The 26249-nt window shown below is 36.7% G+C and overlaps 2 protein-coding genes across 5 annotated transcripts; both read right to left on the bottom strand.

The window, feature by feature from the left end:
- Window positions 1-967: 967 nt before the first annotated feature.
- On the bottom strand, window positions 968-9965 carry prrt2 (proline-rich transmembrane protein 2). Of its 3 annotated transcripts, none has more exons than XM_065242715.1 (5): window positions 9690-9965; window positions 8098-8383; window positions 3797-4107; window positions 3390-3519; window positions 968-2579 (listed from the first exon to the last, which is right to left on the bottom strand). In XM_065242715.1, the coding sequence occupies exons 2-5, from the start codon at window positions 8324-8326 to the stop codon at window positions 2563-2565; spliced, it is 687 nt and encodes a 228-aa protein (XP_065098787.1). In that variant the 5' UTR covers window positions 8327-8383; window positions 9690-9965; the 3' UTR covers window positions 968-2562. The 3 variants fall into 3 exon arrangements, with proteins under 3 accessions (XP_065098787.1, XP_065098788.1, XP_065098786.1); XM_065242716.1 differs by lacking the exon at window positions 9690-9965 and adding an exon at window positions 9361-9653; XM_065242714.1 differs by lacking the exon at window positions 9690-9965 and adding an exon at window positions 9224-9345.
- Window positions 9966-15123: 5158 nt separating this feature from the next.
- kif22 (kinesin family member 22) lies at window positions 15124-26006 on the bottom strand. 2 transcript variants are annotated; one of them, XM_065242713.2, is made up of 14 exons: window positions 25810-26006; window positions 25158-25479; window positions 24771-24966; window positions 24549-24676; window positions 24141-24295; window positions 23333-23542; window positions 22626-23019; window positions 22419-22539; window positions 21960-22080; window positions 19757-19931; window positions 18656-18738; window positions 15705-15926; window positions 15548-15607; window positions 15124-15393 (listed from the first exon to the last, which is right to left on the bottom strand). In XM_065242713.2, the coding sequence occupies exons 3-14, from the start codon at window positions 24962-24964 to the stop codon at window positions 15364-15366; spliced, it is 1893 nt and encodes a 630-aa protein (XP_065098785.1). In that variant the 5' UTR covers window positions 24965-24966; window positions 25158-25479; window positions 25810-26006; the 3' UTR covers window positions 15124-15363. The 2 variants fall into 2 exon arrangements, with proteins under 2 accessions (XP_065098785.1, XP_065098784.1); XM_065242712.2 differs by having other exon boundaries at window positions 25158-26006.
- Window positions 26007-26249: the final 243 nt, after the last annotated feature.

Below are 26249 nucleotides of genomic sequence, written 5' to 3'. Positions count from 1 at the left end.
GACAGATGGTGCGTGAGGACAGAAAGAGTATTTTTAGCTGTTGTACATTTTTTTAAGTATTTATATACACAACCAATTCTAGTAAATGCGTTTTATTATTTTAATAAAAAAATATTTTTAAACATTTATGGATGAGAGAAGCTCATTTGAACCAATTGCTTCGAAAAACGATTGAGTCCGTGTCGAAGCGCTCGAAACATATAGTTATAGCGCCACTAAAAACACGTTTTTAAAAAATACATTATTTAACTTAATTAAACCATTAAATAAACGTGTTTTCCGTTTTTTATTTAGGGCAAACAGATCATTAAGACTTCTCCCCTTTTAACATGCACATGTTTGTCATTGTCTGTAAATAAATAAAAGTAGGCAAAATGTAGTGTCAGAAAGAAAACTGACCCGAGTTCACAAACCATATAGTTAGACACTGGTCATTTGTGATCAACTCCCTCTAGTGGGGAAGGTAATGTTATGACGTAATTAATGCTCGTTTGCTAGAATCACGTGACTTGGCCCGTTTGAAAAAGCAGTATCGCCCATCAGTAAAATACCATAGGTGTAAAAAAAATACCAGAGTTTCCTTCTTTTACAGAAGAAAACATTGTTTAATGCTTGCTGTTGTTAAGTGTTTTTGACAACATTGTTTTATAGATGGCCAAGTGTATCTGTTGACTGATAATCTTTGTTAGTGTCAAATAAGATGATCTGAGACATGAAGTGTTTTGCATTTTGAATTTGAATGTGAAATGGTCTTTGCTGTGCCAAAACTGAAAGTTGTTTGTAAAGGGTTTTGCAAAAGAAATCTTCTTTTCATTGAGTCCAGATCAAGATGTCTTTACAATTTTACTCTTCATGAGGCTGTAATTCTCATCTCTCGCACATAAGACAGACTAATGATGTTTCTGGCAGCAGAGGAATCAAACAAACATAAATCCGAGAATGAAACAGAAAAACAGAGAATTTACACTTCATGTGAAATGCTTTATTTTATTTTCCCTTCAGAGATATGTAGAGGGAACTAGTGTTAAATACAAGACTATTAAAATATTGTGACATGCAAAAATAAGTGCACTATGTTTGTAATCAATGGCTACACAACAGTTATATTTTACTGCAGGTATGATTATAACAAGAACGTGTATGAATGTTTTCCCATGAGCCATAAAGAGCCTTATATAAACCACAAGATGTGTATGAAAAATAATTGTTAAAAAAGATACAGAAACAATACAAAGAAAAACATGAGCATATCTACTAAACCAACTAGAAATATAATAATTCACATATCACAGGATTTGTAATACAGCATATGCAATACATTTAAATTCAATTACAGTGAAAATTCCAAACGTACAAACCCCATTCCTCATTCCCGTACAGAAATCTGATGCAAACTTTACATATAAAAGGATATATGTGTTTGTTTCTATATGTGAACCTGTTTATAATTGTCATTAGTTCAGAGATACACAATACATCATAGATTCACTTCATGTGTGCTCATGTGTACTTGTGATGGTGGGGAATTCAAGGTTCACAGAATGACATTTATCATTATAATATGTCATATATTCAATAAATATAACATGTATAGGTGTATGTTGCACATTTATATAAGTATGTGACATTTGTAAAATCCATACATGACATAACAAACTCAACAATAGTCCATACATGTGTGTATCAGATTTCTGAAGGGGATTTTTCACAGTTATAAAACATAAAAAATCCTAAGATCTCATGTGAATCGAGAGATCATGAAACAAACGTAATATTTCATAAATCTTAAGATTGTGTTTGGCTACAGTTAGCTACAGTTGACACAGTGTATAGAAATAATTCAACAACACAATTTAGATCAAAGGTTTGCAGCATATTACAGTGTTTGTTTCCTTCATTGCTTTCACTTTCTCTTACCTGTGTGTAGTTTTCGGTTTAAAAAAAATAATATTTCAGCTCAGTTTATATGCTACATTTTGTCTGTTTATGTAAGTCATGTTAGAGAACAGTATAATAATAACCTCAATGAAATCATTAGTGTCATTTGATGAAAAAGACATTTCATATTAAAGGAAATCAATTTGTCATGTCATAAAACTCAAAGAAAATAAAGTTTTAAACATTTGAATGTATGGCAATGTTAAAATCATAAAGACAAGTTAATGTTACTAAGATAACTATTTGAGTAAATGTGACCAGCCTCCCAAATCCAGTCAGTCTGGTTGATCTGTGTTCTCCGTCACATCATCTTATTTGCCATAATATTCTCATTGAATACTGGAATGGATGAATAATCTGACAAACTCATGCCTCCTTACAAACCTTTACAAGATTTCTCTTCTTATTTAGATCAAAAATACATTTGCTTAATCAGCAATTTACAAATAAAGTGGCGTGAGTATTTCATAATGTAGTTACCTCAGATCAGTGAAGTACACAGTCAGTTTTTCACATTAGATTTATGTGGTGATGTCATCGAGTGCATGAAGTCAAAAGAAGTGTTCTGTTATTTTTTATTCATTGATGTGATGTTCAGCTGAATCCAGGCCATGTTCACCATACTCAGGATTTAACATTAACTGTAAAACACAAATCAAACACAAGCACTGGATTAATATTCATGTGTCAAAGAAAAATAAATACAAGTCACACAACATTTTTATTGTTATTTTTTTCCATACTGTAGAAATTAATTTCCTGTAAGATATTTTACCTCTGAAGAGATTTTTTTAAACAGTCCTGAAAGAGTTCTCCTGTTTGTTAAACACTTATTGATTTTCACTAAACCTGATCTCATCCATTTAAAAAAAGAGCATAATAAACACGATAAAGGGATAGTTCATCCAAAAATGAAAATTCTGTCATCATTTACCCGTATAAATGTTTTGTTTTGATGAACGCAAATGACAGTATTTTGAGGAATGTTTAAAACCTAATCTATCATAAGCCCCATTCACTTCCATATTAGGAAAAAACTTTTTCATTCAGAATTTTCATTTTCGAGTGAACTATCCCTTTAACATGTTTATTAAGTTTTGTAAATAATTTGAAAATGTAGGCACAACTTTGGTCAAGTCTTTAAACTTTAAACCTTTAAAACTTGGTATAAACACTTTATTGCCTGCCTATGACAAATCAGATTTTTGTTTGATCATTTTACGGTAAGGGTAAAGTCGCTTTGGATAAAAGCGTCTGCTAAATGCCTAAATGTAAATGTCTGGACTTAATATACTTCCTGTGTCCTCGTAGGTTTAGGGGTTGGGTTAGGGTTACAGTTTAATACCCATCAATTTAATAACCATCATGTCTATGGGGAATAAACTACATATACCCAGTGTTTGTGTCTGTGTGTGTTTGTGTGTGCGTGTGTGAGGTGATGGTTTTCTTACTTGACAGATTAACTGCACATGCTATAATAATGAGAGCTCCTCCCACCAGTGAGACTACAGACAGCATCTTTGCTACTCGACCCAGACGTCTGGCTCCATCAATGTTGCCCTGCTCCAGACTGTTACGGGACTACATACAGGAACATGACAGTGAGCTCAAAGGAGTAAAAATCATTTTACATTTTCATCAAGGAACCAACTTCATGTAAACACAAATGTTTCTGTAGTTATTCAAGTGTTAATGACTTTATTTCTCTCTAATGTTTATCATTGTAATACAAAAGTTCATTTAGGTCAAAAACACTTTGATTAAATATGCAAACGTGCCCATTTCAAGTCCATAACAAACCTTAATACTGTCTATGTGATGAAATAATCATCAAATTATTTTTCCGTCATCAACATACCATAATAGAGTAGACAAATCCCACAATGTTGATGGGCCAGGCGGGACAGAAGCAGGCGATGACAGCAAGGATGAGATAGTCTTTGGGTTTGGAACGGTCCATCGGTGGATTGGTGGCGATGCTGGAGTGACGTGAGATGGAAGGTCTCGGTGAGAAGGCCGTATAAGCGATGGAGCTGGACCTGCTGCCCGCCCGCGTACGCCCCAAAGGAGGATGATGTGCATGAGGCAGGGAATGATGACGACGAGGAGGAGTGGACATGATGGGTTTACAAACAGAACCATCAACAAGACCAGAATAAATCCCATGACCTGACAAAAGAAACAAAAATTGTGTTTAATTTTGCAGTCAAAAGGCCTTAAAATTCTATATTATAGAACTATTACTCACTCATGCTATATTTGAGAGTATAAATCAACAGCTATGGCTCTTATAAACATCTGTTTTTCACGACATTCAGGGTTGTGTGCGTGAGTGAATCATGACACGATTTGCTTTTCCTTTTGTAAGCAAAACCTAATAGAACAATAACATGATTCTGATTGGTCAGTAGCTGTGGTGTGGTTTACTTATGACCGCCATACTCAATCATTCTGTTTTTGTATCACTGCACAGCACCCTAGCAATGTAAACATATGCAAGACATTCTGTTACTGTTCACAGTCGCTCAGGGAATATTTTATCCAGCTGAAGAAAGACTTTTCAAAATCCTTTTCAAAAGTTGCATTGATACACTTTTTTTTGCTATAGTATTTTGTTTGTATTCTGTGATAACTGATGTATAAAAGCAAAAATGTACTCGATTCTGCATTGTGACTGAAGTGGTTCCATTGATGCCTAACAAAACCCTTCAGCTGTGATTTATTTAACATACACCACAACCTCTTGTACATTATTGCTTACTTAATGTTGACATACAGGGCTTGAAATTAACACTTGTTCTGGGTGGTCAAGTGAGAGAAAGTTTTACTTGCCCGACCGGACTAGTAACTTGAAATGCCACAAAATCTACGCCACAAACAGGTTGTGTACACACACCCATGAGATCATGAGACCATACTTAAAGGTGCAGTGTGTAACTTTAAGAAAGATCTCTTAACAGAAATGCAATATAATCTACTAGGGGTGTGACGAGATCTTGTGCGACGAGATCTCGCGAGATTAAATGTGTCTCGCGAGATTTCTTGTGGAGGTGCTGGCCGTTTCTCAAATAAAAGACTGCATCCTTCGGAGGTCGCATTTTTAAACTGCATTTACTTCATAAAGACTGTCTTATTAGAGACTATTAACAATTATAAAGTTTACTAATTATTTAGTTAATCGCAAATTGTTATAATATGCTCACGACTTGCGAATGTAATGCTCAGTTAATGATCTGAAATAAACCTTGATGACGTTTGCAGCCTGCGTATGCGACCTCCGGAGGATGCAGCTTTCTGTTTGACCCTTTTACAGTGCATGCATTATATTTGTCTTTTACTGCTTTTGCTTTTTTTTTAGGTTTCCAATAATGTTCGTTTGTGAACTCATGTGAAGTCTGAGACGCGTGTGTTTGTCTGTTGATCAGTGTCAGATGTGTCTCAGCAGATTAAACCCTCACACAGAGTTTACATGATTTAATGTCTGCATGTTCTTGCTCAAAAAAATGACAGTGGCTGTATCATTTCTAGTGTAAAGAAATGGACATATATTAAAATATTAATATGGATTAAAACATTGTTTGACTAAAAATAAGCGTTTCTCTCTGTCTAAAGTGAAAGTGAAAGTGAAGACAGCGTCTGCAAGATGAGTCCTTTATCGCCCCCTGCAGGCATTTGATATAATACATACACAATGCTTTTTATTTATAGGCCACAAATGTAATGTGTTTGTTAATGTTGTTTAATGTAAATTGGTTTTAATACTTTATTTGAACCAATTATTATTGCATCTTAGTTATTATGTAATTTTAAATGCTACTGCTCACTTGGGTCTATTTTTATTACCCCAAAATAACAAATTACTTCATTATCAGTTAGCAAAATAATTGTTAGGGCCAGTCCTTCATTAGTTAAAACATTTCACGAGTTCGCATTAACATGTAATCGATAGGGAATGAGATAAAGCATATTTGGCGTGCTGTCCGAGGAGAGGGCTCCGAGCTCGGAATTTTAGCCCGAACCCAGAGTACTCCCCTCTCTTTAACTGTGATAAATTAATCTAGATGAGAGTGAGGTGATGGGGTGGAGCTGCAAAAAATCTGTCACAGGACAGAGGTGAGGGACTGCCATTTATAGGCACCTCTTTGCACTGATTGGTTGGATCACATGACCATGCTCCTCCCAAACTTAGTTAAATAAACTTCATTTAAAAATAATGTGATTTCAGTTTCTTATTCATTTATTTTATCATTGAGGGTTTCTTAAAAAGTGTAAAAATATTGTCTCGTCTCGTTCTCGTGAACCCAATCTTGTGTTTCGTCTCGTCTCGTGGATTAATTGTCTCGTCACACCCCTATAATCTACATAACTATTTTATTAGCGGAATATACATAAGACCTTAAGACCTAACATAATGAACTGTATAGTTTTTATTACCTTAGAATGAGCCGTTTTTATCTACATACACCACAGGTCTCCTTTCATGGAAGTCGCCGTCATGTTTTTACAGTTTACAAACTGCTCTACAAATCGTGTTTTGTCACTACGTTGTCTCATACGATGGCATGTTTGTCCTGTGGCGGCTATTGTATGCGTTTTGAAATTGAGGGGTGAGCTGCTGGTTGCAATTTGCAATCTTACCACTAGATGCCGCTAAAATGTACACACACCACCTTTAAGCCTGATTATAGTTTCCTTTTCAGATGTGGAGCCATGCGCAAAGCATAAACACGGATGTGTGCATTAAGTGCACGTGGTAGTGTGCACGTCATTTCTGTAACTTGAGCGCTGATCCGCAACCTACCTGACCGCATATTAGTTACCCATTATTTACCTATTCCACCCTCAGATGCGCCCCCACAAATAACCTGTAAATCTGTGCAGTGGTAGCTGGTGTCTTCTATTCCGAAATCCAAAATATGTGTTCGGAGTGTCATGTGTGTTGCTCATCATTTCAAAATATGTGTTTGTTGGGTCATGTTAATCTATGTGCATCATGCGTCTTGTCAAAATAAGTGCCGCACACGCGACGAAAGGATTTATGATAAAAGAGACGCTAACGTTCACAAAATATTCACAAGACACTCACTTAACAGTAAACTGTGATTACACATGAGATTAAGCGAGTATCTGGCAAACGTGAACATTGGCCGCCACTGCAGAAATGTCAATGTAATAAATATATAATAAAATAGTCTTCTATACCAATAAGGTATAACCAAATTGACATGGCTGAAATATAATTTTTACCTCCAAGCAAGTAACTTTTTTCTTGGACAAGTAAATGTCAAATTTGACACATGACAATTCTTAATGTCAAGCCCTGACATGTATTAAAAGATTGACTGCTGAAATCTTTCTCCACACCTCAACATGATTTCTTCAAATCTGATTATGATCAAATCCAAATCCAATCCCTCAAAACAAACAGCATGCAAAAGAATGTTAATCATTAATCTGTCTCCTGCTGTCAGGAATCAGACAAATTCTAGTCACACCTGAGAGTTACATTACATCTTGTAAAAATGGGCGTAATATGTGCCCTTTAAATCTGAATTTGTGTATAGAGCACAGGAACTTCGAATATAAGGGAAGGCTATTCCAAAGCCTCGATCAGACAACTGCATTCATTCCATTGGCAGATGATTTCATCTAAAGTTACTTACAAATTAAAGTAATAAACTTTAGTAGACTTTTTATTCTTTATTAAATCTTAATAAAAATATGAATGATATCTTTCTTTTTCTATATACATTTTGGGTAACCTAGGTCAAAAAGGAACCATGGATCTAAGCTAAAACAGCACCATGAGTGACAAAAATGACCTAGAAATATAAATCAAGGGACAGAAAGCTTTGTTATCTAAGGTTTGAATAATTTATAATAATCTGTTTTAGATCTAACTAGAGCAGAAGTTTAAAGTCTCTGTAGCTACCAGATATTTCGATTTACTTTTGCTAAATATGTAGCTAATGTAAATTAACTTTTGACAGATTAAACACTAAAAAAACCTTTGTTAATTACTGTATGCAAAACATAGCAGGAAATGAAAATCCCCACTCTTTCTATGCTACTGAGACAAGCAGATGAATTCATAGCAATTTAATCTTCTCCGAATTCTCCTGGAATAAAACACATAATATTGAGGAAATAATGTATTACCATTTCCTGTTTTCTCCTTGACCATGATGGTGACATCTCCTGAGCAATGTGCCTCCACATTGGTCCTCTGAGGAAAAGTAAGAGGGTGCAGACACGGGAAAGAGTCCGGTCCGGCTCCGGGCGACCCCGGCTGAAATATAACAGGACCTGGTGTCTGACTGCTCATCGCTTCGCCATTTTCATCACAAACTAGAGAGCCGAGTGATGCCTGATGGTAGTCTGTTTCCATAGAGACAATGAACGGTTCAAAGGTGACGGATGCTGATGTAGATGATCTCCTGTGTGCCTAAAACAGAAGGAAAAACCTGGTGAAACAGGATCCCAGAAGATGAATCTTAATCAGCATTGAAGAGATGCATCCTCACATCTTAAGCTCATGCATGGTGTCAGAAACATCTGCATCATCTGACTACAAATCACATGCTTTACAGTCCTGCATCTATCACCACCACATCTCTTCATTTTTACTTAAAGGTGTCGTAGAATTTAAAACTGTATTTACGTAGGCATATATGGATAATAAGAGTTCTGTACATGGTAATGACATATTGTGACCCTCAAACACAATTGTTTGTTTCCTCCTTCTTATGTAAAGCTTGTGAACGCAAAAAACATCTGGAAACAAACAGGCCAATCTAAGCATTAAACCCATTGTGACGTTCCAGCTGAGATGCACACCATTAAATAACACATTAAATTAAGTACAATGTTGTACAATGCTAAAAACAAAGTTGTGACTGTTAAGTTAGTGCTATATGCTAGTTAATGTTATATGCTAGTGTTTACGCTGAAATTCTACACATTACAGTAACATTTTGCAGGTCCATATGGGAAAAACACAAACTTGCCACTCAGAAACGTCCATTAACAATCTCCAAACAATTGATTATTCCTCAAAATCTGTATCTTCATCTGATACAGGCTCAAACATAAGGTCACACACACAGAACTACTGAAGAAGCTTCTCTGCGAAACAGCCAATCAGAGCAGAGCCCAACATTATTATTCATGACCCTTTCAAATAAGGTAATAATCAACCAATTCATACTGAAGGAAAATCCTAGGGTTGTAAAAGGACATGTAAAACCATCTCTAGATAATTTTTGCACTTAATAAAGCCACATACCTGATATGTAGATATCAGAGAACAATTTAACATTATTTCAATGCATCTTTGGCACCTTTAAAGAGTGATGCTGAATCAATTCAATCGCAACTGTTTGTTTCTCTCATTTTAACCTATTATGAAGGTGATAAACTGACCTCAATGAAACGAGACACATGTTTACAGTTAAGAATAAATGTGAGAATGAATCCGTATCGAACACGAGGACAAACAGACAAAGACAAATCGGTGCACGATGAAATTTACTAAGAAAAACAAAAGAACAGCGTGAGTACACAAGCACGAGAATTAAATATCTATTTAAGGCTTATTTTACAGAAGATGCGCAAATAATAACACACAGCGCCTTTAATATTCGGATGGTCTTCGCGTAAACAGCGCTTCTTTGTTTTCTCTCAACACAAAAGACGCGACACGTTATATCTGGATCTATACACATGTAATAAATATAACACACATCACCTACCTCACACAAGCACGCCTGCGCACCTCCTCTGTGTGACTTTACGCGCACGTAGCGTAATGTTAGCCTAGTCCATCAGCAAAACAACAGCGCTTAAAAATCATAAGAGTCGATATTACAGCGTTGTGTTAAATTTCTCTCTCAATCTCTCCGAGTATGTGCAGCGCGTGCAGTGACGCTGTGTTTATGTGAGATGTGAGGGGTCACGAGCCGCAGCGCGCACACTGAACGGAAGAAGCTGGAGAGAATAAACGCGCGTGCAATTATAACACCTCTATGAGCTATAAAGCTCTTATTAATCAAAATCTGCTCATTGAATAAATGTGAGCTGTGCGCCAAAAACAGGAATATAGGTTAATAGGACACGTGCCCACATATTAGCTAGTAATGATTGACTAATAGCTCAAACGATCCTACTCAGGCCCATCATATCTATATAACAACCCTAACGCGAACATGGAACGGGTAACATGGTAGAAGACAAGATATGTAACAGTTAAAAAATAAAAGTATGCCACTCATTACAATTTATTTGTGTGTTTATAGTTTAATAAAGTAATGAATGTTCCCTGCAAATCAATTACAACCTAACTAATGATTTTATTTATGAGGGGCTGACCTAAGATCAGTTCTCTTAGAGACTGAGTCTCTTTGGGTATCTTATGCCTATAATTAGTTAAGGGGGTTGTTTGATTCTTTGGTTCATAACTTCTTATTCTGAAAGTTTGATCAATTGTGCATGTGCAATAAATGCATAGAGAAAGTCTATTAAATGCATAGAGAGTCAAATCTATTTATTTTCAAAGTATTTGTCAGTAAAAAAATGACTTTTGGGGAAAATGTGAATAATTGCTTTGCAGGTTGATTAAAGACGTGAAACTAAGTTTGCTGCTTGTGCTCCTAAAATTTTTATACCTTTTAAAGGGCACCTATGGTCCGATTCACATTTTACATTTCCTTAAAAAACCCACTGGCCGTATTTGATGTTTGCTACATGCACCTCCGGTAAAGCAGGCTGCAGAATATTTCTGCGTCCGAAACTTCCTCTTTCCATACTATTTACTATATAGTACGCGAAAAGCAGTAGGCGAGGTGAATAGTATGTTCGAATACATAGTATTCGAAAAACAGTATGCGAAAAGTATTCGGATGACCTACTACTTCCGGTTAAATTTTACCAGGATTCATAATATACAGTACCTACTGTTTTAACGGTAGTAAGTAGGTACTTCATCTCATTCAGTACCTACTGTACAGTATGTGATTTCGGAAGCAGCCTATATCTGTAACATATCACTTAAACGACACCCGCCAATGAAACAAGAAGAAGAAAAGCTTTCCGAGGATCACCAGCGCACACAAACTCGCACATTGGGATGTGCAGGATGATGCGTGTGGCGGGATGCACATATTTTGTAACTTTGCGTGTAGGAAAACACTGCTGTGCTTTACTTCTTATCTTAACACTGCGCTTAACCTTCGGTTATCTTCATTCTAAACCTTGCTTTTAACCCTGGGTTAAGGAGCATTTCACACTTGTAATTTAGAAGCAGGGATATTTCTGAAATTAACCTAGCTCTGAAACAGGGTTAGCATCACTTTTGCAGGGTTAACCCCGCATTGTGGTGCCAAACGCATGCAGTGTGAAACGAAGCAGGGTTAGAATGTTATGACTCAATGCTTATCAATGTACAGCCAATTAGAAACTAAAGTGCAGTCGGAGCCAATAGTGTAGTGGGCTCTGCAACATATAGTGCAAACGCACTTTCGGTGACCCGAGTTCGAATCCCGGCTCGAGGTCCTTTGCCGATCCCCAGAGGTGTAAAAAGTACTAAAAAATGTGTACATTTTACTCAATTAAAAGTCAAAGTATCTGGCCAGAATCATACTTGAGTAAAAGTAAAAAAGTACCATATTAGAATTGTACTTGAGTATTAAAAAAGTAAAAGTAACAGGAAGGATGAAAACTAGAGATTCTTGTTTAAGCTTTATATCTCTGAAAACATGAAGTGAATGAACCACATACAAGGTTTTATCCTGCTTTATATCTGTTTGTATTTAAGTATCAAACTATAAGACTACTAGATCATTTATGTATGCAACATGCTACTCAAAGGTGTAAAACCTCGAATTTAAAGGCGGGGAGGAATAATCTCTGAAAGCCAATGTTGATATTTGAAATCATCTAGAGAAACACGCCCCCTAATAGATTCTGGACCTTCTTTTGATATACCCGCCCCACACATACGCAACCCAGGCAATGAACTCGGTTAGTAGAAACACCCCTTACTGCTTATTGGCCCCAAGCGTGTTTTGGTACTTGTCCCGACTCCATTTTCCAAAGCGTTTCTCATAAATCATGCACCCCGCCTTTAACTTAAGCAGATTTTCAAAATTCAAGCTCTATCAAACCTCTCACAGGCAGCAGATACAGGAAGAGGTGTATTAGACCCTGATCACACGGTCATGCCAAATCCAATTTTGGTGCATATCCAATAGGAATCCAGTCGCATTTAGAACATGTGATCTACCAAAAACCACATGAAATCCGCAGATTGTCGTGCCAGCGTGACATCATTGCCATAGAAACTGGATAATCTGGAAAATGATAGAACGCCACACGACACACAAATCAGATGTAAACATGTTGTGATATACAATATATATTGAGAACAGGCACGCTCAACTCCCAAATAGTTTATGGGTGCAAATAATAAAGAAGTTATCAAAATAAAAATGAAAAACCGCACTCTCAAGATATAATTAGATTTATTCATATCATGACCACACAGAAGGCATTTCGGCCTAAGCCATGATCAGTGTGTAATAATGAACAAAAGTGTTTTTTTTTTCATTTTTATTTATTTATTTTTGTCAAATTAGATATGCCCTAAAATCAGATTTGGACTGACAGTGTGAACAAGGTCTTAGTCTTGATAGAGACGCTGCAAATAGCAGGGGAGGTGTCACACGGGAACACATTTCAAGGTTGTAGGTTTCAAAGAAGCGAAATAATCTTCATCATCAGATGAACTGTTGGCCAATTCCTAAGTGTGGTCCAAAGGCTTCACAATAAATAACATTTAAATTAAACTGGCCATCAGCACAATTAAATTAAAAGCAAGGGAAAATAGAATGAAGTGATCCCTATAAGAGAAGTACTTTTTGACTGTAAATAAAATTTTAAGGAGTAAAAAGTACTTGTAAATTAAGTAAAAGTATTGGTTTTTAATTGTACTCAAGTAAAGTAAAAATACCCAAAAATAATACTTAAGTACAGTAATCAAGTAAAATTACTCAAGTACTTCTGCCGATCCCATACCCATCTCTCCACCCTCTACTTTCCTGTCGTCTCTCAAACTACTGTCTATCAATAAAAGGCAAAAATGGCCCCAAAAAAATATATATAATTATATAAAACTAAAGTGCATGTACCTCATATAATGAGCTGTGTACTGAAAACATCTGAATTGGCATAAAGAGAGACTTAAAACAGTCAAAAGAGGTTTACATTGCGACCTGTTCTGTCACTGATGCGAAAGTGCAAGACAAACGGTTATTTAAATAGGCAGTGCGCTACTTTAATTCAGTCTAACACCGCTTTTTATCTAATCGTGACTGTTAACACTGCATATGCAAATAAAAAGGTTAATCCAGGAATGCACAGAGTGAAACCTCAGTTTAGGAATACCCAGGGTTATCTCTTAACCCCTGGTTAAGTATGAAAAGTGTGAAACAGATTCTGTTAACCTGGGGTTTAGAATAAACAAGGGTTAACTCTTTCCAGTGTGAAAAGCCCTAAAAGGTGGTAAATAATGCAATAACTCGATCTATGTGTCAGTCACTTGGCAAGAGAGCCATATAAACAATGATACAAGGTATTCACTGCAACAAAAAAAATCTCTTACTTAGTATTGTTGTCTTGTTTTCATTAAAAATATCAAAAAATTCTTACAGGGGAAATTTCAATGAGCTATTTTTCACATGCTTGCAGAGAATGGTTTACCAGAAGTTTCTAGGTTGATAGAAGCACTGGGGACCCAATTATAGCACTTAAAACTGGAAAAAGTCTGATTTTCATGATATGAATTAAATGTTTAAGAAAAAAGTAAACTTCAAGATTTTTTGTCTAAAAACTAGACTTATTTTGTTAGGTCATTTTGCTCATCATCTTAATCTAAGAATTGTTAGATATTTGTTTTGAAAACAAGACAGAAATACTAAGTAAGACAGATTTTTTTGCAGTGTACCCATCCTTTCCCTTGCATAGTAGTAAAAAAGGACTGTGTTCGGGGGTGGGGGATTTCCCTACCCAGCGGGCATATGACCGACCTTCAACGTTGAAATTTGGTTGAAATTAGGTCAGTTGTTTGTTCAACGTTGAAACAACAGTGACTGTTCAACGGTCGAAAAAGGTTAATAAAATGCTTAAAAATCAACGTTGAAATTTGGTTGAAATAACGTCAGTTGTTTGTTCAACGTTGAAACAACAGTGAATGTAAACCGTCATAATTGATCTAAGAATATGAAACGTCACATAGAACGTCAGCTCTGTCATGCAGTTTGCATTGTGTTGTGTTATTTTATGGTGCGCAAAAAAAAACTTTTTTGGTTATTGGCATTTTTGTCACATGAAAGGGACAGGATAACATCTTTGTAGACAGAGTCTTAAAGACAGGATAGAAATTACTAAACAAACCTTTCATGCATGACATTGTCAAGTACAATCTAAAGATAAAACTAAAATTGGAGAGCAGTTGATTCAAAGGGAATTTCTTTCACACAGAGTGATATTTTTTTGTATTGTAGATCACATCTAGTTCTGCTGGTTAAAAATGAATAATTGCGGTTTTTATGAAGGAAAGTTAAAATAAATGTAAAATTGAATGTGGTCATAAGCATGTTTTTCTCGTCATTCGTTTAAGAATTATAATCAAAACCTCTGCTCCACAAAAATAAGTTGCAGAAGTAGGCTACAGAAATTTTTTATACTATTCATTGTTTAAATAACATTGCTAAAAGATTCAATCTATCTTTTTTATTATGTGTTGAATTTGAAAAGCTCTTCATATTAATCGAGCATCTCACGCAGATTGCGCTCGTATAATGGAGAATACATGACTGCGACAGACTTTTCGTATCACCTCACCTTTGCTTAAAAAGGTGTGACGTTATCCTGTTAACATAAAATATGCCTGCTCGCGAGCAGGTTCAAGCTTGCGCATTTGTTGGATGAGCTTCGAAGAACCAAATAATCCAATATCATGCCAAATCACCAACAATCAAATCCAGCTAAGTGAGTTAGCGACGTACGAAGAATATGCCCCTGATCTTATCATCACATCTGGATTTAACTATGATGATTTTAGGGAAAAAGATAGTAACTAAACAGTTTCTACTCATCCTACAGACATGATAAAATCAAACCTGAAGCACATTTGCGTATCATGACAGCGTTTATTCAGTACCACATGACCAATGAAGCAAAACTTAAGAGTTAAATACTTAAGAAAATGTTGCACATGTATGCATGAAAGATAAAAGAAAACACTAAAAACAAGATCAAAGTATACACAAAAGCTTAGAATAAAAAATAAATGTACACAATGTGCATAAAAAAATAAAAACACAAAGTCTGTACAAATGCTTATTTCATGATAGCAGATCCATCCACACCTCACTTCCCCAGACTACTGAGAATATTAGCCTGTAGAGAGAGAAATCTTCACTGTATATATATACACACACACACACACACACACATTTTTTTGGCAAATAAACCATTAAGGTTTACTAAAGCTTATATCTGGACAGGAATGAAAGTAAATAATTCTTTTAATTTAACAACAGAAGTCACAAACCTTTATGAAAGATGTAAAGCGTTTCGCCGTAATGCCTTCAATTTTCTTCAGGTCATCCACCTACAGAGATGATGATTGTTAAGATTAAACAGAATACTTGAATTATAAATGTGCTTCAGTCTCATTGCTCCGTTATGTCCATCATCATGGTTCATACCTGTGTGAAGTCACCATTAATCTCCCTCCAGCCCATGATCAGCTTGGCTTTCTTGTCTCCTATAAGCTGAAGGCTCTTGAGCTCTTTCAAAGAGCCGGAGTTAAGGGTTTGTAGGATTTTCGTTCTGGACCGTTCCAGTAACTCTGAATCCAGACGAGTCTCCCAGTTCACATCTTCAGTACGAGGAGGATCTGTACCTCCATTCTCCTTCCCCTCACCCATCTACAGGAAACATTAAAGACACTTTATTCTCTGTTATAAAAACATATGATTTAATGTAAGGGCTGTCAAGATTACTCAATTAAATTAGATTACGCCATTTAAAAAAACAATTAAAGGAATATTCCATTTTCTTAAAAGAAAAATCCAGATAATTACTCACCACCATGTCATCCAAAATGTTGATGTCTTTCTTTGTTCAGTCAAGAAGAAATTGTGTTTGAGGAAAACATTGCAGGATTTTTCTAATTTTAATGGACTTTAATAGAGCCCAACATTTAATACGTAACTCAACACTTAACTGTTTTTTTCAACGGACTATAAACAATCCCAAACGAGGCATAAGGGTCTTATCTAGCGAAACGATTGTCATTTTTGACAAGAAAAATAAAAAATATGCTCTTTTAAACCACAACTTTTCGTCTAGGTCCGGTCCAGCGCGACCCAACGTAAATGCGTATTGACGTAGGGAGGTCACGTGTTACATATATAAAACGCACATTTGGGGACCCTTGTAAACAATAAACTGACACAAAGACATTAATTAGTATCATTCGACATACAACAACGTCGGAACGGTCCTCTTTCAACACACTTGTAAACACTGGGGCGGAGTTTCGCGTTCGTCCTCTGTGACCTCTTGACGTATTGCGTGAGGTCATGCTGATGCTTTCAGGACGGGATCTAGACGAGAAGTTGTGGTTTAAAAGTGTATATTTGTTATTTTATTGTCAAAAATGACAATCGTTTTGCTAGATAAGACCCTTATGCCTCGTTTGGGATCGTTTAGAGTCCTTTGAAACTATGTGGAAAAAAATGTTAAGTGTTGAGTTAAGTATTAAGTGTTGGGCTCTATTAAAGTCCATTCAAATGAGAAAAATCCTGCAATGTTTTTCTCACAAACATAATTTCTTCTGGACTGAACAAAGAAAGATATCAACATTTTGGATGACATGGTGGTGAGTAAATTATCTGGATTTTTCTTTTAAGAAAATGGAATATTCCTTTAAGTTTTTGTGTTGAGGGAGTACTCTAAAAATATAACAAAATTGTAAATAAAGTTTTACAGAATAACTCATAACTGTGTTATAGCATAAATATTTGTGATTCACACAATGAAATGGTTTTAATGGTAAAAGACTTTAACAAAGCACTATAAAAAACTAAAACTTATGGCGAATTGAGTTGTTACTAAAAATGTTAAAGACTTATTAATACATTTATGAATTTTTTAACTTGACATCGGGCCAGTTGTTCAAAAAGTTTAATCTGGATCAAAATGATCCGGATTTGGAAATCACATTTTTTCATATTCAGGATCAGGTAATCCGTCTTACTTTTATGCCGGTTTTTCAAAGCAACATTGGACTGGATCACCCTGATCCAGATACACAGTTTTCAAGATTACCAAATCCAGATTACCTGTGCTCTAAATGGGACAACATATCACAACATTTGCTACCAGCTATGTGAAGAAAAGGTAGAAGAACCAATATGGGATCACTGTAAGAGTTTTTAATTTTGAGACAAAACACAAAAATAACATAAACATCCATATATAATTTCTTTTATGAACCCTCATCTGAGTCACAAAAAAAAAATATCCAATAACAAATACATTGTGGACGCACAAAGGACGCTTCAAGTGTCTTTTCTGAGCTCCTGTGACTGCTGGCTCTACCAGTGAGGGTCCAGGTTGTATTTCAATAATACAGTAGGGCTGAGATCCAGAATGAATGTTTCCTTACTTTCCTTTACAATCGTAGGCTCACCATCCCCTACAACACCTCGAATCCCATGCAGAGCTTTATAGTTTTCACCTCCAATAATGTTCAGAACCACATCTGTGTATTCATCAACACTGCTCATTGCAAAACAAGATGTGCAATTGAGCTTTTAAATGGAGTTCTGAAGAGACGCCTTGCATGCCTTAACTACTTGCGAGTGGAACCACAGGGAGCATGCAACATAATACTAGCGTGTAACGTCCTGCACAACATCGCTACCAGGTTCAATGTCCCTCCCTGTGATGATGTTTATGATGCACCTGAGCCGTTTGAAGAACCAGACCAACCTCTGGCATTCTGTCAGAATGAGGGACTGAGTGGACGTATAGTAAGGGATGCCATTGTTAGACATTGTTTTTGACAGGCTCATATCTGATGATTGTTTCTTTGAAATTAATATACGGTGATGAATGACATAAAAATTGAATATATTATTTTTGTTTGTGATTGAAATCTGTTTGGGGGATTATTTCATATTTCATTATTTTTACTTTACTGAATAGCTTAATTGGTAGCCTATGTCTACTATATCTATCACTGTTACAACGGTTACACAAGTCAAGTTCAAAATATAAATAAAAGTATACTACACTAAATGAAACAAATGTGTTATTTGACCAATTTTAAAGTTTTTCTTCATTTCCCTCCTGGAATCCACCTTTAAATCCTACCCCCTGTTGGGATCAGGATAATCCAGTTTTTTTGGATAAAAGTTATCCAAATCCTACTGACAAGTTTTGAACAACACAAACTGAAGGTTTGATCCAGATTTAAACTAGGATTGGATTCTGTGATCTAATCTGATTTCAGATTCCTTCTTTCCCTTTTGAACAACCCATTTTCAAGATTTGATCCAATCCGATAACCGAAATCCGATCAGTTTACCTTTGAACAACTGGCCCATCTTGATTACCTAAACCAGAAATAAGGAAAAATAAAACTGACCACTGTTTGAAGACGTTTCTTCTTGTCCAGAGTTTGTGAGGGTTTACACAACACAGCACACTGTAAAGGTTGAACCTGAGAAACTGTGTGACAAAGATAAAGATGATGAGTTAAACATCAGACATCAAGTTATCCTGATGATAGATTCCCAATCATCAGTGTGTGTGTATTTAATCATGAGATGAGCAGCAGAACTTAAGAAACATCATGAATCTCATGTTTCAAAAGTGAAATTCACTCAAAATAAATATTGTTAACTACACATCACCACAACTAGTCAAGTAGAAGTTATCAATCAGTCTTTGATTCCTTTTCTGTAGACCAGTGTTTCCCAATTGATGTAGGCAAAAGCATTGCAGTGTGGAATATTAACAGTGTGAACAACGTACAACATCTGAATACTTCAGTGTAGTAATGAATAAAACATTTCACATGGACAACAGCAACGCTTTCAAAATCTGTACATGATGTACAGCAGGGCTATTCAAATCTTACCCTGGAGGGCTAAAACACCGCACAGTTTAGCTCAACCCTGATCAAACACACCTGAGCAAGCTAATTACTAGTTAATAAAGATAGCGCCTATATTAAAACTTCCTTTTGGATATGCGAGTTCCAGGGAATCAGCCGGTGACATGCTTCATTTTGTAATAAATACAATAAAGCTTCAAAATTCAGCGTATTCATGTGTTGCCTTAACCACATATTAGGGTCTTTGCATTTTATATATTTAGTTAAAAATACATTAAAATAAGAATAGCCAGCACAGGGCTGCACGTATTGGTTAGACTGAATGATGACCTTAAGTACTCCGCTGTTCCATTTGCAATATAACCGGACTCGCGTCCTTCCATCCTCAGGAGTTCGTTCTTCGGAGTCTGAACTTGCAAGTCCGAACTTGGCGTACTTGGTATTGACAAACAGCCAAGGTCTTCATGATCACTAGAAAATCACAGGTGGGTAAGTTTGCTTACGGTTGGGGCTAAACTCTGTAGTGCTCAGCCCTCCAGGGTAAGATTTGAATAGTCCTGATGTACAGGGTGCGTGCTGGGGTGGAGCGTGTGGGGTGCATGAGCGTGTGTAGAGCTTGCCAGACATTACCCAGCAGAGGAGTCACCACAGCCTGTTGTTTGCGAGGTCGTGCCGTGGACTGCTTCCTTTGCAGAGGTGGCAGATCAGTTTTGAAGAGCGACACATCTCTGGACTCCTCATGCATTTCATTCTTATTAAACATGTTGGCCTTATTCTCCAGTTCCTTTTGTTTCTCCTTTAACATCTGTAAGACAACAATAATTGACAGGGAAATTTACTCATTTGGACATTTTAACCCAGGGCAACCTATACACCACCTTACAGACAACACAAGTTCAGCCTGATTTTGGCTACAAAAAGCTGCTTGTTGTAAGGTCTTGTAGTGATTTATTTGTGACTATTCACGGGTCTATGGTGGGTCAGAAAACTCTCAGATTTCATGAAAAATATCTTTGGTGTTCTAAAAGATGAGCGAAGGGTCTTACGGGTGTGAAATGAGTATTACATGACAACACTTTCATTATTGGGTGAACTAACCTATTAAAAGGATTATTCCACTTTCATAATATCATGTTAATTTCTTTCTTTGATCGGTCGAGAAGAAATTAAGTTCGATTAAAACATTGCAGTATTTTTTTTCTCCTCAAAATTCTTTTATATTCCTTGATTTATTTGTTGCACTTTTTTGTATTATTTTCTGAGTTATATTGTAAAATCAAAAAAAAACTTTGTTTACAGTGTTAGATTTGTGGCTGCATTTAAATTTATTTTTCACTTAAAGGAACGTATGTAAGAAATTTATATCAATTTATCATAAAATGGCCCTGATATGTCAATAGACATTAAGAAATCATTTTCATTTCAAATACTTCATTCACTCATAACAGTGGTCCGGACAGGATATTGTCATTTAAAAAGTGGAGTTGCAGCCCTCAACTGATGTTTATGTTGTCATTTGTGTATTGGCCACTAGTTGTGTGATTGCAGTACCAGTTTTAGCCACAAGTTTTGTGATTGCAATACCAGCTTTGGCCACAAACCTACATACTGTTCCTTTAAGAAAAAAATTATTAGTGTAAAATGCATTACAGATAATACAAATACTCTAGTTCACTCTTATTGTATTACATTCAACCCTGATGTTCAAAGTCTAGAAAAGACCTTTTAAAATTCCATGATATTCCAGAAATTCCATGACCTGTGAGAACCCAGATAATTTAATATATTATTAATATGCCATACATAACCATTGGCTAAACATGCTCAAAATATTCATGGTTTTTGCTTACAATTTTTTTTTATTTCAGAAGACATATATTAAACCACTACATTGATTTGGATTAACGATGGATGTTTGTGGTTTTTAAGGATTCAACATCCTGACACAAGACAAGAGAGTATTTATATATAAATGATTTAAAATCATAGAAGTCATGGTAGACATGATAAAAGTGAAGATAAATTAAGAATTTTCATTTGAGGAAAACATCAAATCCTGATGTGTCTCTTCCAGATAAAACCAGCAGACACGGGTAAAGCAAGTGGTTTTGTTTTAGGAAGAGATTTTATTTCAGCACCAGCTACCAAATCACAGTCTACCACACAAAGACTGCGACCTGTTTAAAGTGCTAATAGGAGAATAAGACCAAGAGATCCAAACCTTTATAAGGAGGACAGCATGCCTGCGTGTGGAGCGCTGGTTGAGTTAATGTATAGTTCACTGTGTGTATTGGTTCATGTTTTAAGAGAAGTCTGACACACAGCATAAAATAATTATATTCGTTCATACAGGGCTAGTATAATATACAGCCGAATACACATATACACAGTCAGGTATCGGCCAATACCCTGAGCCCAGGAATCGATATCGGGAAGAGAGAAAAAAGTATCGGAACATCTCTAAAAAAAAAAAAACCCTCAAAGGTTTGGAACAAAATAAGGGTTTCGAGTTAACTTTCCCTTTAAAGACAATATTTTAAAGTTAACATTGCTCAATTCAACCAAAACTACAAGAACGCTGATATTTAATGTATGTTGGTTTGTATATGAAGTTTCATTTTATTTTACAATGATCAAGAGCATGTTATTGCAGAGCGCATTTAATGCATTTTGCGCAGATATCTGGTGGATTCCGTTCACTCTCCATTTTTATGTGACTACAAACGAATGCTCAAAAGGTAAAGCCTAAAAGTAAAGAAATTGTCCAAGTTATGAAAACTAGTGTAAAACAGCTGTTCACATTTGTTTGTTTTCTGTAAGCGCGCAAACACACCTGAATCTCTTTTCGAGACTGAGCCACAGTTTTGAGCAGATTGAGTCTCTCCCTCTCAGCTGAACCCATCATCATCTTCTCCAGAGCTATAAGTCTGTCCAGAACTGATGTGTCTGGTGAACTAACATACATAGAGAGAGTATACATCACAAAACATGGACACGCGCACAAACACATTATATAAACATAATGATTCAGACATTATTGGCTTGTTGTTTCATGGGAAACCCATCAGTTGCTAATAATTTTTTCTATATTGAAACAGAAGATATTTACGTTTTACACTGCTCAGATCTGTCCTCCTGTACAATGACCAGAGAGGCACAAACAGCCTCAAGGTTTTCGCTACAGGGAGAATTTCACTTTAAGCACCAGCTACCAAATCACGGTCTACCGCACGAGACCGCGACCTGTTTAAAGTGCTTATAAGGAGTACACATACATCTGCTGATGTCATACCTATGAGGATGAGTGACCGGAGACACGCTCTGCTCAGGCTTCTTCACTTCTTTAGACTTTTTATGCTGAGGCTCACCTGAACCTCCAGCTTCCTGGTCATCTCGAGCTCTCTTTCCAGAAGCTACAAGAAAAGCATCTCTATTATCATTCAGAAAAACAAACCAATCAGAAATCTTCCACGTCTATATTCAGGTGCACCCATCTCACCGATAGCAGGAGCCAAAACGGTTTCCCTGACAAAGGGCCGATTGACAATCAGCTTGGACTTAGCAGCAAAGTTAAGAGCGGAGAATGTGTCAAAGTAGTATTTGTACTCCGGTGCGATGTTTGTGATCATGACCGAATGTGCGGAGCCACCCAGAGAATCCTGGAGCAGACGGGTTAGTTTGCTGTCTCTATAGGGCACACGTCCACCCACCCCTGTGTTCAGGGCATCCACCACCTTACTGAGGGTGAACAGGGACAGATTAATGGCTCCGCTCTCTTTCAGACGAATACCCTGATTTCCTGTGCGCCGGTTGTCCTCTGATCCAGCAAGGTCGATGAGATAAAGCTTTCCTGTCTGTTGTCTGTGTGGCGGCCCACGCTGGGATTTCACAACCTGACAAGCATAGAAAGTTTATCAAGTATGAGTGACAAGACAAAATGACAGTATTTACATATAAATGATTTAAAGTCATAGAAGTCATGGTAGACATGATAAAAGTGAAGGTAAATTAAGAACTATAATTTGAGGAAAACTTTAAATCCTGATGTGTCTCTTCCAGATAAAACCAGACGACACAGTTAAAGCCAGTGGTTTTGTTTTAGGAAGAGATTTTATTTCAGCACCAGCTACCAAATCACAGTCTACCACACAAAGACTGCGACCTGTTTAAAGTGCTAATAGGAGAATAAGACCAAGAGATACAAGCCTTTATAAGGAGGACAGCGTGACTGCGGCTGGAGCGCTGGTTTAGTTTAGTGGAGGCCGTGGTCCGATTTAAACTTGCAGGAATAAAATGACTGTCGAAGTCAGAGAAGGACGAGAGGGGAACGTGCGTTAGCCCGGGAATCAGAATATTTCTGTCCTTGTCTTCACGGATGGGCAGATCCTGAGAACCTGGAGACAACAGGTCCAGCACCTACAAAACACACCAACAAGCCAGCACACCGAGTTATCACACATCCATCTATTATATAAAACATTCAAGAACTTTTTTTCCCCAATAATTATGCAAACTGACTCAAGATAAATGCACAATAAATCTTCAAGAACAAATGCTTTGTCTTTGCGATGGGTTATTAAATTAAGTTAGTAACCTTGCACAGTCAGCAATTAGGTTTCAAGTCAGCTTACGTTATGTTACGTAGCCCATGTTTTTTGTTTGCTCCGGGCTCTCACTGGTTGTTTTGAGTCTGTTTACATGATGATAGTGTACTTTGTCAAGTCCTCAAACTTTAAACTTGGCTTGGGGTCAAAGTATAAAATTTGGTATAATAATAATAATAATATTTCTGTAAGATCAAAGTACTGAATTCGTACTAACATTTGCTGCTTGTAAATATTCCTTAATTATAAGCCTCCTATGAAATTGTGAAGTAATAAAAATACATAAAACTTCAAAAACGTATAATTAACGTCATTAAAACACCCAAATATTTTAATATTAGCGTTTTATTCGCTTAAATATTATATTACACAAAAATTCCCATCCCTAATTAGATACAATGATTCGATACCTTTTCATTGTAGATCTCCAGGTAGGACATCCCAACAGAGTATTCCCAAGCATCCCGTCCTTTCTCTTGTGCTTCCACTAGATGGAAGACCTCTCTGACGGCTCTGGGAATTATTCCTGGCTGTTCTTGACTGCCGAGCATTGTGTGAGTTTTTCCTGAAGGGACCAAAGTTTGTAAGAGTTAGAAAACAACAAATAACTCCTCATATTTACATTCTAAAAGAGATCAAGCGTAAGATCCACTGACTGCAGACCAGAATTTGTGATATCAAACACAGATCAATATGAACTGAATCAAACACACAACAATCTGTACTATTAAATCACTTTTCCTGATCAAGCATTGTAAAGACATCAGATGCAACAACTAGTTTGAAAGGACATGACTCTTCCTCTTGCGCTCTCTCACCTGCTCCAGTGGGTCCATAAGCAAAGACACTGGCGTTCTGACCACCAAGTATATGAGAAAGAATGGGCTTTACTGAAGACACAAACACTTCCTGCTGACTCGCCTTTTCACAATGAAATGCATCAAACCTACAATCCAAACACAGCAATGAAATATCAGCACAGCACATAATGACGAAGATGAGGAAACAGATGAACAGTAATGTCATGATTTATAACTGACTGATACTGAAGAGTTTCATTGGCGTTTCTCCAGTTGATAATCTCTAGCTTCTGTGGCCCCAGTCCTCGAACACAAGGCCCTTCTCCTTTCTCGTCCTGTTTGTCCATGTAGGGCCTCAGACGAACCGCCACGCGGACTCTGGAGGTCCGTTTGGATGCAGCAGAACCATCACTAACAGCAACACGCTGCGCCATATCTGATCAACACCACCACACAAAGGCACACATTATACAAACTGCTACTGTTGAAGTATGAAGCGTTAAAACCTCACAGAGTTTCAGATAAACGCTGCAGTTTTGCATGACTGACTGATGCCGTAGTTCACTGTTCAACGCAAAGTAAACACACGCACACATTGTATATATATATAAACGACATTGTATTTACCTGTTGATTTGGGCAACGTCAACCTGATATAATCTGCTCCTTTCCACGACAAAGTAAACGCTTTAATAACGATATTTGATATTAAATCATCGCTTCGCGACGAACTCCCAACAATGGCGCTTATCTTCCAAGCTAGCACGTAATTTTTCAAACGATGAAGCTCTTCCCCCTTTACAAAGTTTAACCAATCAGCGCAGTCGCCACAGTCGGGTGCGTTCCATTCGACAGTGTCCCTCCGGAGTGTTCACTGCTCCCTACTCCCTGAGCATGGTATATCAGTTGAAGTGGACTTCACGGACAATAACCGCTCATTTGGAACGGCCTGCAAACGTCATCAAAGAAAGTCAACGACGGGGTCGCGCAGATTGATATAACATTAATATACATAGGACTACATTCATATTTTAATTTTTATTTACTATCACATTTAAAATATGTACACTATACAATTAAAAAACATTGAGTACTACGTAATGAAAAAATTATGTTTATTATACACTTTAATTGACTATTGCTGCTATTACTTGACTATTAACAGAATTGAAGCCTTGCTGTAACTGTCATGCAAATATGAAAGTAAACTTTTATTTGGTTAACTACGTGTATATATGTGTTTTTAAACGATTGTCTCATAATTGCATAGCGGTCTGACCGTTCTGACTGGTGATCACGTGATGCGCGAAATGACAGTTGGGTGATTATCTCTCTCCACTTCCTGTGAAGTGATGTATCGATGTTCCCTGATTCCCTATGCCGTGCGCAGTGCCCTTCGAACTGAACATGTTCGCTCCCTTCGGATTGGAATCTCACTTAAGATGGCGGAATACCCTGTGAAGTCCACTTCGCAGTCCACTTCCGGTCGAATGGAACGCACTTGGGGATTTAACGGAAGTGCGCATGCGCGTTATTAACCGCACTGCCATCTCTCGGCAGAACACACAATAAACAAAATCTACAAAATAAATGAAATATAAAAATATTTTTTTTTTCTTAAATTGAAGTATTATAGCAATTACTCGGTTTTTTATAACCCTTTTCGTATTATTAGGATATCTATGCAAATTTGGACATGCCAGGGCTAAAAATGGCAGA

This window comes from Paramisgurnus dabryanus, chromosome 1, assembly GCF_030506205.2.
Source record: "Paramisgurnus dabryanus chromosome 1, PD_genome_1.1, whole genome shotgun sequence".
NCBI lineage: Eukaryota > Metazoa > Chordata > Actinopteri > Cypriniformes > Cobitidae > Paramisgurnus > Paramisgurnus dabryanus.
The sequence above is the reverse complement of the archived record's forward strand: the minus strand, read 5'-3'. Positions and strand labels throughout refer to the sequence as shown.

Bases quoted from the DNA above. Each gene is read 5' to 3' on its own strand.
- kif22 (XM_065242712.2), bottom strand. From the start codon at position 24,964: ATGGCGCAGCGTGTTGCTGTTAGTGATGGTTCTGCTGCATCCAAACGG. The intron at 18,739-19,756 runs GTAATGTCTGGC...TTTGTCACACAG, and splicing joins TGTGGTGACTCCTCTGCTGG to TTTCTCAGGTTCAACCTTTA. The intron at 15,608-15,704 runs GTATGAACCATG...TCATCTCTGTAG, and splicing joins TTAATGGTGACTTCACACAG to GTGGATGACCTGAAGAAAAT.
- prrt2 (XM_065242714.1), bottom strand. From the start codon at position 9,256: ATGTTAAATTGTTCTCTGATATCTACATATCAG. The intron at 4,108-8,097 runs GTAATACATTAT...TTCTTTTGTCAG, and splicing joins CAAGGAGAAAACAGGAAATG to GTCATGGGATTTATTCTGGT. The intron at 3,520-3,796 runs GTATGTTGATGA...TCCTGTATGTAG, and splicing joins GATTTGTCTACTCTATTATG to TCCCGTAACAGTCTGGAGCA.